The sequence below is a fragment of the Ammospiza nelsoni genome, chromosome 1 (genome assembly GCF_027579445.1).
Source record: "Ammospiza nelsoni isolate bAmmNel1 chromosome 1, bAmmNel1.pri, whole genome shotgun sequence".
In the NCBI taxonomy this organism is placed as follows: domain Eukaryota; kingdom Metazoa; phylum Chordata; class Aves; order Passeriformes; family Passerellidae; genus Ammospiza; species Ammospiza nelsoni.
In genome coordinates, this window is record NC_080633.1 from 644,916 (window position 1) to 657,007 (window position 12,092).

Below are 12,092 nucleotides of genomic sequence, written 5' to 3' on the forward strand. Positions count from 1 at the left end.
AGAGCCACAGCTGGCACTGCAGGAGGGCTGAGCCCCTCAGGGATGGGGCTGGGACACCCCCTGACACACAGGGGGCAGGGACTGCTCTCACTCTGGCAGTGTTTTTTTGGCGTTTTTGGTGTTTTTTTTTTCCTTTTTGTTGTTGTTGTTTGTTTGTTTGGGTTTATGTTAATGGGGTTTTTTTGTTTTGTTTTGGTTTTGGTTTTTTGGTTTTCTTTTTTTGGGTTTTTTTTGGGGGGTTTTTTGGTTTGGTTTTTGTTTGTTTGTTTGTTTTTTGTTTGTACTATCGAATTTTTATTTTTGCATATAAAATGTAGGTAAACAGTTCTTTACTTTTCCTAGTAAAGAACTGTTATTCCTATTCCCATGTCTTTGCCTGAGAGCCTTTTGATTTCAAAATTCTAACAATTCAGAGGGAGAGGGTTGACATTTTCCGTTCCAGAGGAGACTCCAGACAGCAGTGGGTCAGAGCAGTGTAAGAGGCCATGGCCATGCCAGCCCAGAGGAGCTGCTCTGCTGCCTGGCACTGCCCAATCATCAGACAGGAGCAGTGTCTCACAGGAGCTGTTGTTGTTGCCTGGCAGGAGTTATTCTGGCCCCACGGGGTTAGCACTGCTCTGGCACCTCCCGCTGCCCAAAAACTCCTCACTGCTCTCCCAGCGGGACAGGAGCTGCATTTCTGACTGACACACACCCCACAGCACCCTCCCAAACCAGAAACCTTCTGTGCATTGCCCTGTTAAAGGACAGCCTTTGACATTTTTAACTGACACTGGAGCTCAGACCTCTTCAATTACTCCCAAGGATGCTGAAAAGCTGAACTTAGGCTTTAAAAATAGAGAAGTTCATTTAACTGGCTTTAACGGGAAAAGTATTCTCTGTTACACCTCCAAAGTGTGTTTATAGTTACTTGGGGAAACCGGAATAACTTCACACACATTTATGATGGCAGATCATGAAGAAATGTTTTAGGATATGACATTCTTAAAGAGAAACTTTGCAATTACCAACCAGGGATCTTTGGTCCTTTGGACCCAACAAAACCCCAGGGAAATCTTCCTGGGAAAGATAAGAAAGTCAGTCTCAAAAAGGGCTCCAGTTTTACCTGTTCCTAACATTAAACAGCACCCTGTGCCTCCTGCAGCCAAACAAGGCATAAATGAAGTAATTAAAGATTTAGAACAAAGGGCCATTACATCCAGGAGGCATTCACAATTCCCCTGCTTGATAAAAGGAGATAAAAGGAGACAGGAGCTGGCATTCAGCAGTTGATTATCAAAGCTTGATGCTGACACAGAACCACTCCCTGCAGCAGCACCAACACTGCAGAGCTCTTCTGCAGGCTCTGCACACAAAGGGGAGGCAGCCTGGCATGGAAAAGATGGGTTTGATGGTTTTTTCCCAGTTCAGGAAGAAGATAAACCCAGATCTGCATTCATTTGGGAAGGAACAATCCACCTTCAACCTCAGGGAGTTATGCACTCACCCAGCACAGCACACAGCACTTCAGCTGAACTCCAGCAAATCAGGAGCACAGATTTACCATAAATTGGTAGGAGGTGAGGAGGAAAGTGCAGTAAGAACAAGAGCACAGGATATCCACAACAGATTAACAGGGAGGGGATAGAAGTGCCCTCAGCTCAGAGCCCAGGCCCTCTAAAGAAGTGGAATTCCTGGGAACCTGGGGGCAGCAGGCCAAGCTGGAATTCCACATAAAACAAAATTAGATGCTATATCCAGCCCCACTACTGACAAGGAGCCTCAAAAGATACTTTGGGATACTGCAGAAATCACATTACTGGATTTTCTATAGTAGCAAGACCCTTGTACACATTAATGAGGAAAATCCAAATCTGGGAATGACCAGACAGCCACAAACAGGCTTTGCAAACACTGACAGAAGAGTTGAAAGCATCAATCACTGCTGCTACAGCAAAGGAGGAAACAAAGGCAATCTATTTATTTAGTGACAATCTATTTATTTATTTATCTATTTAATTATTATTAAGTGGATTCTTAAGCCCCCTGGGGTGGTTGTGGCAGAGGGAAGCCCTGGGCTGGCAGTGAAGGGAAAATGAGGCTGTTGTATTAATTAAAGGGATGGGACTATGATCAGACTAATAATGATTTATTGCTTAGATAACATCAGTCCCAAAGGCCATGAGATTTATAAGACAGCAAGCAGTTGGTTATAGTCTAGGATGGTCACAAGCTCTTGCTTGTAGGACAGTGTAAAACTTTCTGTATAACTATCCAAAGGACAGCTCCACAGAGTGTGTTTTGCTTTTCTAACCTGTCACTTTCACTTCATTCTACTGCAATTATCCCCAATAAGGTCTGATTGCATGTACACACATATGTCTCTATTATAATATCTAAACTCTTTATTCCATTACAATCACATTACTACATTACTGTACTATAAAACCCTTCATTATCTTATCTAATATGTCAATATCTTATCTAATATGTTAATATCTAATGAGTTTCTTACTTACTAAAGGCCTGTTCTTACTTATAACTATAGAAACATACTTATAACTGTAGAAACATAACTTATAGAAAGTTATAGATATATATAACTTATAGAAACATAAGTCGATGATTTCTCTGTTTGATGTCTGTGTACCTTGTTTTCACATCAATTTAGGCTCCTCCAAAGGCTGTAAATTACATTATTTTGTGTTTGTGAGGATTTCTATCTTTCTGATTCCCCAGGAAAGGAGGCTTGGCAGAAGGAAGGAAGGTGGGAAGTGGTTGCTGTTACAGGCTCAGTCCCATGGACAAATCCACACAGGATGGGTGAGAACTCAACCAGTGACCAAACTTCACAGACAACAAGGTGACCAGCTGCCAAAAATCAGAAAAACTGATCCACAGGAAGCTGCACAGCACTGGTATGGACTGGGTGGGTGGTTGCACTCAAATGAGGGCACACTGCACAAAAAAATCTCTTTTTTGGAGCACAAAGCAGGGGCTGGCACTGACCAGGAAGATGTGTCCAGGCATTCTCACAGTGCCCCCAGTGCCAGCTGGGACCTGAGCAAAATCAGCCAGACCTGGCACTGTCTTTACAGGGCACAAGCAACAAACACTCTGTGCCTCTGGGCCAAGGGTTTGCTAAAGCAGTGCCTTGGGCCACGTGAATCTGGCTGGGATCAAAGCTTACCCTCTGTGTTATGTCAGATAATATATTTATTAAATATTATCATTTATTATATGTATAATAATAATAATATATTATTATAATAAATATAATAAATTACATAGTAATAATTTATTATAATAACTGATATCAGACATTATAAGTACAAGAAATAATTAAATAATAAATAAATAAATATAGATATCATTTATTTTACATGTGTGTTTGTATATGTATCTCCATCTGCATCAATACAAATGAAATTATTTGCAGTTTGGCTTGTCCTCAGCTACCATGAACACTCTGGATTTAATGCTAGACCTTGTCACTTTAACTGTTTTTTATCAGTAATCATTCTATATCTATATATCTATATCTATATCATCTATATCTATATCTATATCTATATCTATATCAATCTATACCTCTATGTGAAAAATGAATATATTATGATTGGCTCTTTGCAAATATTAAAATGAATACTGTATGTGTTCTGTTGGAAAGTTGTTCTGTATTAATCTCTTTTAAGCAGTGCTGTACTAATCTCTTTAAGTATTGTGGTAAATATAGTTTTTAAGCTGTAGCATAACATTAAAATAGAAACTATGTGATGTAAGATACTTTTTTTGTAACTAGCTCAAGGAATGGAAAAGAATCAAGAAATTCTTTGTATAGAGATAACAGCACAGACACCAAGATCTCAAGAGAAGAATTATTGTCTTCTTATTGGGAAAGCCCAGACTTCGAGGGACCAAGAAAACTGATTTATAAGATGGGGGAGGAAGCTAAAATTAAGCAGAAACACCCTGGTTTGAAAGGAATGTTTGAATCATGCATGAGATCTATGAATATGAAAGAGGCTATTGCTTTTAAGGGGTAATCCTTTGTTAGCAAGGTGTGCTTTGTGGCAGAGTGCCAGGCACCCAGACATCCGTAATTCTTTGCTCTTTATTGTCTCTTATTGTCCTAATTTTATTACTATTCTTATTACTATTTCATTGGTATTTTATTACTAATAAACTTTAGAATTTTAACACAAGTGATTGGTGTTTTTCACAATCTATATATCTATACACACATATATATAAATATAGTAAATATAATAAATATAATAAATATAATAAATAAGTGCTATGGACCAACAGGTTTCACGAGCTCTCCCGAGCCCTGTGTCTCTCTGAACAGCTCCAGATGACAAAATTGATGATTTCAGGGCAGCTGACAGGGGCAAAGCCAGCCATGCTGAGGGCAGCCCAGCCTGAGGTGGTGCCTGTGGCTGCGAGGGCAGCTGAGACCCAGTGTTAATGTGGCTGTGGGTTCTGACCCGGTGTTCTGTGGGTTCTGACCCGGTGTTCTGTGGGTTCTGACCCGGTGTTCTGTGGGTTCTAACCCGGTGTTCTGTGGGTTCTAACCCGATGTTCAGGGGGTTCTGACCTGATGTTCAGGGGGTTCTGACCCGGTGTTCTGTAGGTTCTGATCCAATTTCCTGTGGGTTCTGACCCGGTGTTCTGTGGGTTCTGATCCAATTTCCTGTGGGTTATAACCCGATGTCCTGTGGGTTCTGACCCGGTGTTCTCTGGGTTCTGACCCGATGTTCGGGTGGCTCTGGGTTCTAATCTGATGTTCAGGTAGCTGTGGGTTCTAACCTGGTGTTTTGTGGGTTCTGACCTGTTGTTCTGTGGGTTCTAAACCGATGTTCTATGGGTTCTGACCTGATGTTCTGTGGGTTCTGACCCAGTGTTCTCTGGAGTATGACTCAGTATTCTCTGGGTTCTAACCTGGTGTTCTGTGGGTTCTGACCCGATGTTCTGTGGGTTATAACCTAGTGTTCTGTGGGTTCTGTTCTGGTGGCTGTGGGTTCTGACCCGATGTTCAGGGTGCCTCTGGGTTCTAACAGCACCAGGAGCCCCCGATGGAGGCTCCGCTCCACACCCCGGCTCCAGTCCGTGTTTTGCTCCCAACCAGCGGGCCCGGCCGCCCCAGGGCGCCCTCGTGTGGCGGCGACCGGAACTGCACCGAACCGCGGCTCCGGTAACGCCGGGGCTCCCCGGGCCGGGGCTCCCCGCAAAGCCGGGAGCGGCACGGACACCCCCGAAAACTGCAGCTCTGGGCACAGGGAGCACCGCACAGGCAGGGACTGACCCGTGGAGTCACTGACAGACTGCAGGGAGTGAATAAAGGCAGCTCTGGGCACAGGGAGCACCGCACAGGCAGGGACTGACCCGTGGAGTCACTGACAGACTGCAGGGAGTGAATAAAGGCAGCTCTGGGCACAAGGATGCACTGCACTGACCCAGCTGCTGCGGCTGGAGCTGCAGCACTGAGGAGCTCTGCGGTGACAATCACTGCATGGTCACGTTCAGAACTCTTGGCAAGGATGGAAGTTTGACAAGGACGTCTCACAGATATGTGTGCTTGGCAGAAAGATTTTGGCATGTGCAACCTGATGGAGGAATAGAGATGGAAGCAAGTTTTGATACAGAAGAAAAGAATTGCTGGGCCAGTCTCACTGGATAACCAAGGAGGCGAAGGGTGTGTTAGTTAGAAGGGGTTTTTATGGCTTAGAGCAAAGGATAAACCCACCCCAAACAAGAAAGATAGCACTGGCAAACAAGTCAGCAAAGTTGCAAATAGAAAAAAAGTCTCAGAATTTTCCACTGCAAGAAAACTGAAAAACAACTTCTAGCTTAAACTGTAATGTATTAACTTTTAGTGACTGGAGAACAGTGACATGAATATGGTAATTATAGCAGTTATGATAGGCTATAGATAATAGTTAAGGTATAGATTGGTTCTGCTGTATGAAGATGCTCAGCAAAGGAAAGTATATAATGCAATGTAACCAAAAGCAAAGTATATAATGCAATGCAACCAAACCAAAGGGTCTCCAGGCCTGCCTGCAGCTGGAGCTGACAGCTGTGGGCACAGCTCTGTCACCCACCACCCTGGGCTGCTGTAACACCTTGGATACAAGAAACTGCATTTTGGATACAATAAACTGCATTTTGAAGAGCCCCTGCAGTCCCACATTCCTCATTCAGGCTCTTACAGAATAATGTCCTTAATTGCACAGCACCCTGATCTGTCAGCCATCCCAACACCTCCCTACAGAGACTGAAAGGGAAAGGGAAAGGAAAAGGAAAAGGAAAAATGAGAATTTCACACCAAATTTATTTTCCAGAGGCCTTCATCCAGCTGGAGTGACGCTCCCTCTGGAAGGACTGACAGCCCAGATCTGCACAGTGGTGAAATCTTGCTCAGTATTGCTAAGGTGCCAGAGCATTTGAGCTTTCAGCTGTTTGGATTAATATTTGCTTATGGTCTATCCCAGCAGTTTTGCAGTGAATATGAGTCATTGCTTCACAATGCTCATCTCTTCACTCTGGCTGTCACAGGGGGTGGAAAACATTTCCCCTGAATGTAACCTGAATTTTCATATGATTCTGGAATCAGCTTTGAGTTTCATTCCAGCTGTGATGCCCTGGGGCTACAACCAGATTGTTCTGTGCTGCACACACATTTGGCCAGGTTATTGGTCAGGTTATTGCAGAGCTGTCTAACACATGACATGGTGAGCAAGGACACGTGAAATGCTGAACTTCACTGAGGAACAATGGGCTAAGAACCATGAATGGAAGTGAGGGGAGTCACTGACCCATCACTGAACTCCTCCAATCACTGCAACTGAAAAATCAGCTCCAGGAGCTTTTCTTGGATCTCGTTTGCATCCCACCTTTCCTATGATTTTAACATGAGGGGAACATCCTGATCTACACAGACTGGTAACAATACAAGTGAAATCACTTGTTTGGGTTGTCCTCAGCCACCATGAACACTCTGCACTTAATGCTATACCTTGTCACTGTAGCTTTTTTTAAATCAGTAATCATTATGTATCTATATCTACATCTATCTATTATCTATCTATCTATCTATCTATCTATCTATCTATCTATCTATCTATCTATCTATCATCTATAGCTATCTATTATCTATCTGTCTAATCTATCATCTATGTATCTATTATCTATCTATCTATCTATCTATCTATCTATCTATCTATCTATCTATCATTTATTATCTATCAATCTATTTAATCTATCTAATTATCCATCCATCCATCCATCCATCCATCCATCCATCCATCCATCCATCCATCCATCCAGATTCCTTTGCCAGCTTTAACAAAGGCACCTCCACATCTGCAGTGTTTATGTTGTAAATAAATAAGTTATGCTCTAATCCACTGGCACTTCTTCAGTTTTGTACTGAGGAGCGTTTGCGATGAACATCTTCCATCTGTGATTTCCTGTCTGTTTAATAAATAACGCACTTTATAAAGACACCTCGTTTGCCATCACCAGAGCACGTGGGCCAGAGGGAGTCCTTAAATTCAAACTGCTGCCAAAGTCTGAGGCTAAGGCCTGCCTGGCTCTGGCCCATCTCAGGAAGGTGCTCCAGGATGGCAAATGAACTGCAGCCTCTGTGAGGTCCCTCTCCAGAAGAGATCCCTTCTATGATCACTACAAACCACGAGCACAGACATTCAGAAATGCCCATTTGCCTTTGGAACACTCCCTGCACAATGTGCACCCCGTGGCTCACGGCACGACACCTGGACAAGGCTCAGCTGCCAAAGGAAAGCAATGGAAAATACACTTCCAAAGAATGGTGCTTATGGGGACCAAAGCTTTGGGGGTGAACATTTACAGGAACTGATGCAGGGATGGCTCTGGAAAGGGCTCCGGGAGGAGCAGATGACCCTGGTTTGGATTTTATCAGCTCTGGAATGCGGCAGAGATAAGAGCTCATGCTGCAGATAAGGCCAGGCTGCCATCCCTGTGCCTGGGGGATGCTGAGGGTGCACAGTGACACCAAACCCACAGCTAGGGCAAGGCACAGACCCAGGGCACTCATGACCTTTACATAGATCAGTGCAGCCAGTGCAAACACACCCATCTTAACACCTACACCTGCCCAGGGACACTTAACAACCTGCAGCTCCCTCCTGGAATATAAAATAATATCAAAGATACATAACAGAATAGAAAAGAATACAAAATAGAACACAAAACAAGCCAGTTTGCATGTAAAAAAATTATTCCTCTCAGCTTTGTTACCGGCAACAAACAAGAACTTCATTATGAATTTTAAGGTAATTGCAGACTTTATCTCAAAATTAGATGTTTCCTGAAATATCTGGATGCATCCTCAAAAAGGTAACCTTGCCCCAAGGTTTAGGTCTAAATGCTGAAGTAATTTTCTCCTGGTGGTGTGAAGAATAATAACAAAAGTAATAATTTTGTTTCTGTGTTGCATCAGTGCTCATCAAGGGCAATGCCAGGGGAGATAATGAGAATACAATGAGAAGACAAGGGAGATAACGAGAGCACAGCACAGGCCTGGGAGCTCGCTGTTTCTGCCTGGAACTGGCAACAATGATTATCCCACAGGATAAGGGGGAGAGAACACGGCCACAAGGTCAGTGCCAAGGCTGGGGGAGCTGCCAGGGAGGGGAAAACTGAGGAAACCTGAAAAGCAAAAATGGCATTTCTGAAACATGACCTCCGAGGGCAGCAGCTGGGGGTGAAGGAGGGGTTCCCAAAAGGACAAATCATCAGCTAAATTCATCATTAAGTGATGAATTTAATTCCCTTTCTGTTAACAGCACAAAGATAAAGACCCCACATGGGAGTAAGAAAGAATTTCTGTTTGCAGGTGGGGTCTTGTCAGCTGAAAAGTACAGAGGGGACATGGGGACATTAACAAATCACCTCTTATTGTGCAAAACTGATGTGAGTGGGCACAAAAAACAGACTTCTGATCTCAGAGAGGTTTCAGGAAAAGCCTTTCCATGGAAAACACCCCACAAGTGGGACTCCCCTGACAATCTGTGCGTGGTTCTGTTCTCCCACCTTCAGGAATGTCCCACTGACAGCAGCAGGACCAGGATGGCACCTGGAGTGCTGAGCCTGTCACCTGTGAGCCCAGAGATATCTGTTTGGATTTCAACAATCAAGGGGCTGGGGAGTGGGAACTGCCCTGGAAACACCTGGGAGCTGAGGAAAGCTGCTGTTGTACAAAGGCTGCAACAGGATAAAGCAAAGCAGGTACAAACTGGTCCTAAAATCAGCCAAAGAAGGCCAGGAGAAGGTTCCTCAGCAGGAGATTGCAGCAGTGGCCCAGAACCCCAGTGATGTGGAGCTGGTGAGGTGGTGAGGGCATTCTGAGACACCTGTACCACCTCACAGGCCCCTCTGGGCTCTGAACAGAGAATTCCTGAGCATTTCCAGGGCCTGACCTGCAGCACAGGGAATGCTCCAGCACAGGTGTGAGCTGCCCCAGGTGCAGGATGGATCCCACCTGTAGGACACCACCATCCCCTTGGCCCAGTGTTGGTGTGATTTCAGGGTTTACCTCAGAACCTGGGTTCCTCCCATGATGATTCCCTCCCAGGTGTGTCAGCCACCTCTCCTTTCCCCCCCCAGCACTGTCTGTCCGTCCTGGCATTCCAGAGTGATTGGGCAGATCCAAAGGATGCCCTCTACCCCTGGGGGGCACTGGGCCATCCAGGTGTCCTTTGTCCCTTGTACCTGGCTGGTGGCTCCCTATCCCTTCCCTCCTTCCCTCCCCGGGGTTAAAGGAGCAGCAACCACGGGCTCAGGGAGTTCTGTTGGAGCTGGTGCTGCATTCAGAGTGGGCCAGAATAAAGCTCTGCATCCAAACCCTCCAGCAGAACCGACTCCTTTCCTTCACCATGGCTTTAAAGCTTCTCTGCCAGAGGGAAACCTGAGGAGCAGCCCCTGTTATGGGGGGAAGCTCCATCCCAGCACCACCAGAGCTCCTGCAGGCCTGGACTTGTCCCCACGGGCCCAGCTGCAGCACCCAGCCAGCCAAAAGTGTCTGTGGGGTGAAACACCACACACCCAGCCAGCCCAAAGTGTCTCTGGGGTGAAACACCACACACCCACAGCCCAAAGTGTCTGTGGGGTGAAACACCACACACCCAGCCAGCCCAAAGTGTCTGTGGGGTCAAACACCACACACCCACAGCCCAAAGTGTCTGTGGGGTGAAACACCACACACCCACAGCCAAAAGTGTCTGTGGGGTGACACACCACACACCCAGCCGGCCAAAAGTGTCTGTGGGGTGAAACACCACACACCCAGCCGGCCCAAAGTGTCTGTGGGGTGAAACACCACACACCCAGCCAGCCCAAAGTGTCTGTGGGGTGAAACATCACACACCCAGCCAGGCAAAAGTGTCTGTGGGGTGAAACACCACACACCCACAGCCAAAAGTGTCTGTGGGGTGAAACACCACACACCCAGCCAGCCCAAAGTGTCTGTGGGGTCAAACACCACACACCCACAGCCCAAAGTGTCTGTGGGGTGAAACACCACACACCCACAGCCAAAAGTGTCTGTGGGGTGACACACCACACACCCAGCCGGCCAAAAGTGTCTGTGGGGTGAAACACCACACACCCAGCCGGCCCAAAGTGTCTGTGGGGTGAAACACCACACACCCAGCCAGCCCAAAGTGTCTGTGGGGTGAAACACCACACACCCACAGCCAACAGTGTCTGTGGGGTGAAACACCACACACCCACAGCCCAAAGTTTCTGTGGGGTGAAACACCACACACCCAGCCAGCCCAAAGTGTCTCTGGGGTAAAACACCACACACCCACAGCCCAAAGTGTCTGTGGGGTGAAACACCACACATCCCATAGCCAACAGTGTCTGTGGGGTGACACACCACACACCCACAGCCCAAAGTGTCTGTGAGTGAAACACCACACACCCACAGCCAAAAGTGTCTGTGGGGTGAAACACCACACACCCAGCCAGCCCAAAGTGTCTGTGGGGTCAAACACCACACACCCACAGCCCAAAGTGTCTGTGGGGTGAAACACCACACACCCACAGCCAAAAGTGTCTGTGGGGTGAAACACCACACACCCAGCCAGCCCAAAGTGTCTGTGGAGTGAAACACCACACACCCACAGCCAAAAGTGTCTGTGGGGTGAAACACCACACACCCAGCCAGCCCAAAGTGTCTGTGGGGTGAAACACCACACACCCACAGCCAACAGTGTCTGTGGGGTGACACACCACAGTGCCACAGTTTGGTTCAGCAGCCAGACGAGCCAATGCCCGTGCCACCTGCAATCCTGTGACAGCAGCAGGCAGGTGTGCCCCAGCAGCCCCGCGCTCACCTGTCCCTCAGAACGTGGTTCCTGATCTCCTCCACCAGCGGGAAGACGCGGCCCAGCGGCGAGCGGAACGCGTCCACGGCCAGCAGCTGCTTCTGCCACGGGGACACGGTGGCCTTGACAAAGATCTGCTGGATGTAGGCCACGGGGGCACCCACGTACTGCGGGGACACGGGGCAGGGTCAGGGCATGGCCGACCACACACAGACACAGACACACACAGCTGCCCCAGGGTCCTCCTGGGAAGTCTCCTCAGAAAAAGAATTAAAGCAATGATTATCTCTCTCTCTGTAACTCTGTTTACAGATTTGATTCTCCAGAGTGTGCTAGTCATAGTTTCCCAATAGTGTGAGAGAAGATTCCTAAAAACCAATCTGTGGTGCTGTTCACACTGGTCCCAGGATGAGGGAAGAGATGAGAATCTTGACTCCATGTTTCAGAAGGCTGATTTATTATTTTATGATATTTATTATATTAGAAGAAAATGATATATTAAACTATACTAATATTAACATTAGTATAGTTTAATATTTATCTATTAAACCATAGTAGTATTAATATTAGTATAGTTTATCTTAAACCATACTAATATTATTATTAGTATAGTTTAATATTGATATATTAAACGACACTAAAGAATAGAAGAAAGGATTTCATCAGAAGGCTTGCAAAGAAAGAAGTGGCATGGTAACAAAATGACAACAAAAGCTTGTGACTCTCAGAGAGTCT

At 46.1% G+C, this 12,092-nt stretch overlaps 1 protein-coding gene across 1 annotated transcript in view; it reads right to left on the reverse strand.

Moving 5' to 3' along the window:
- SCAP (SREBF chaperone) overlaps positions 1 to 12,092 on the reverse strand; it is a 58,913-nt gene that overhangs the window by 22,368 nt on the left and 24,453 nt on the right. Inside the window, exon 4 of the mRNA XM_059490030.1 lies at positions 11,367 to 11,524. Coding sequence (XP_059346013.1) covers positions 11,367 to 11,524 — 158 coding nt within the window. The remainder of the gene's footprint in view (positions 1 to 11,366; positions 11,525 to 12,092) is intronic.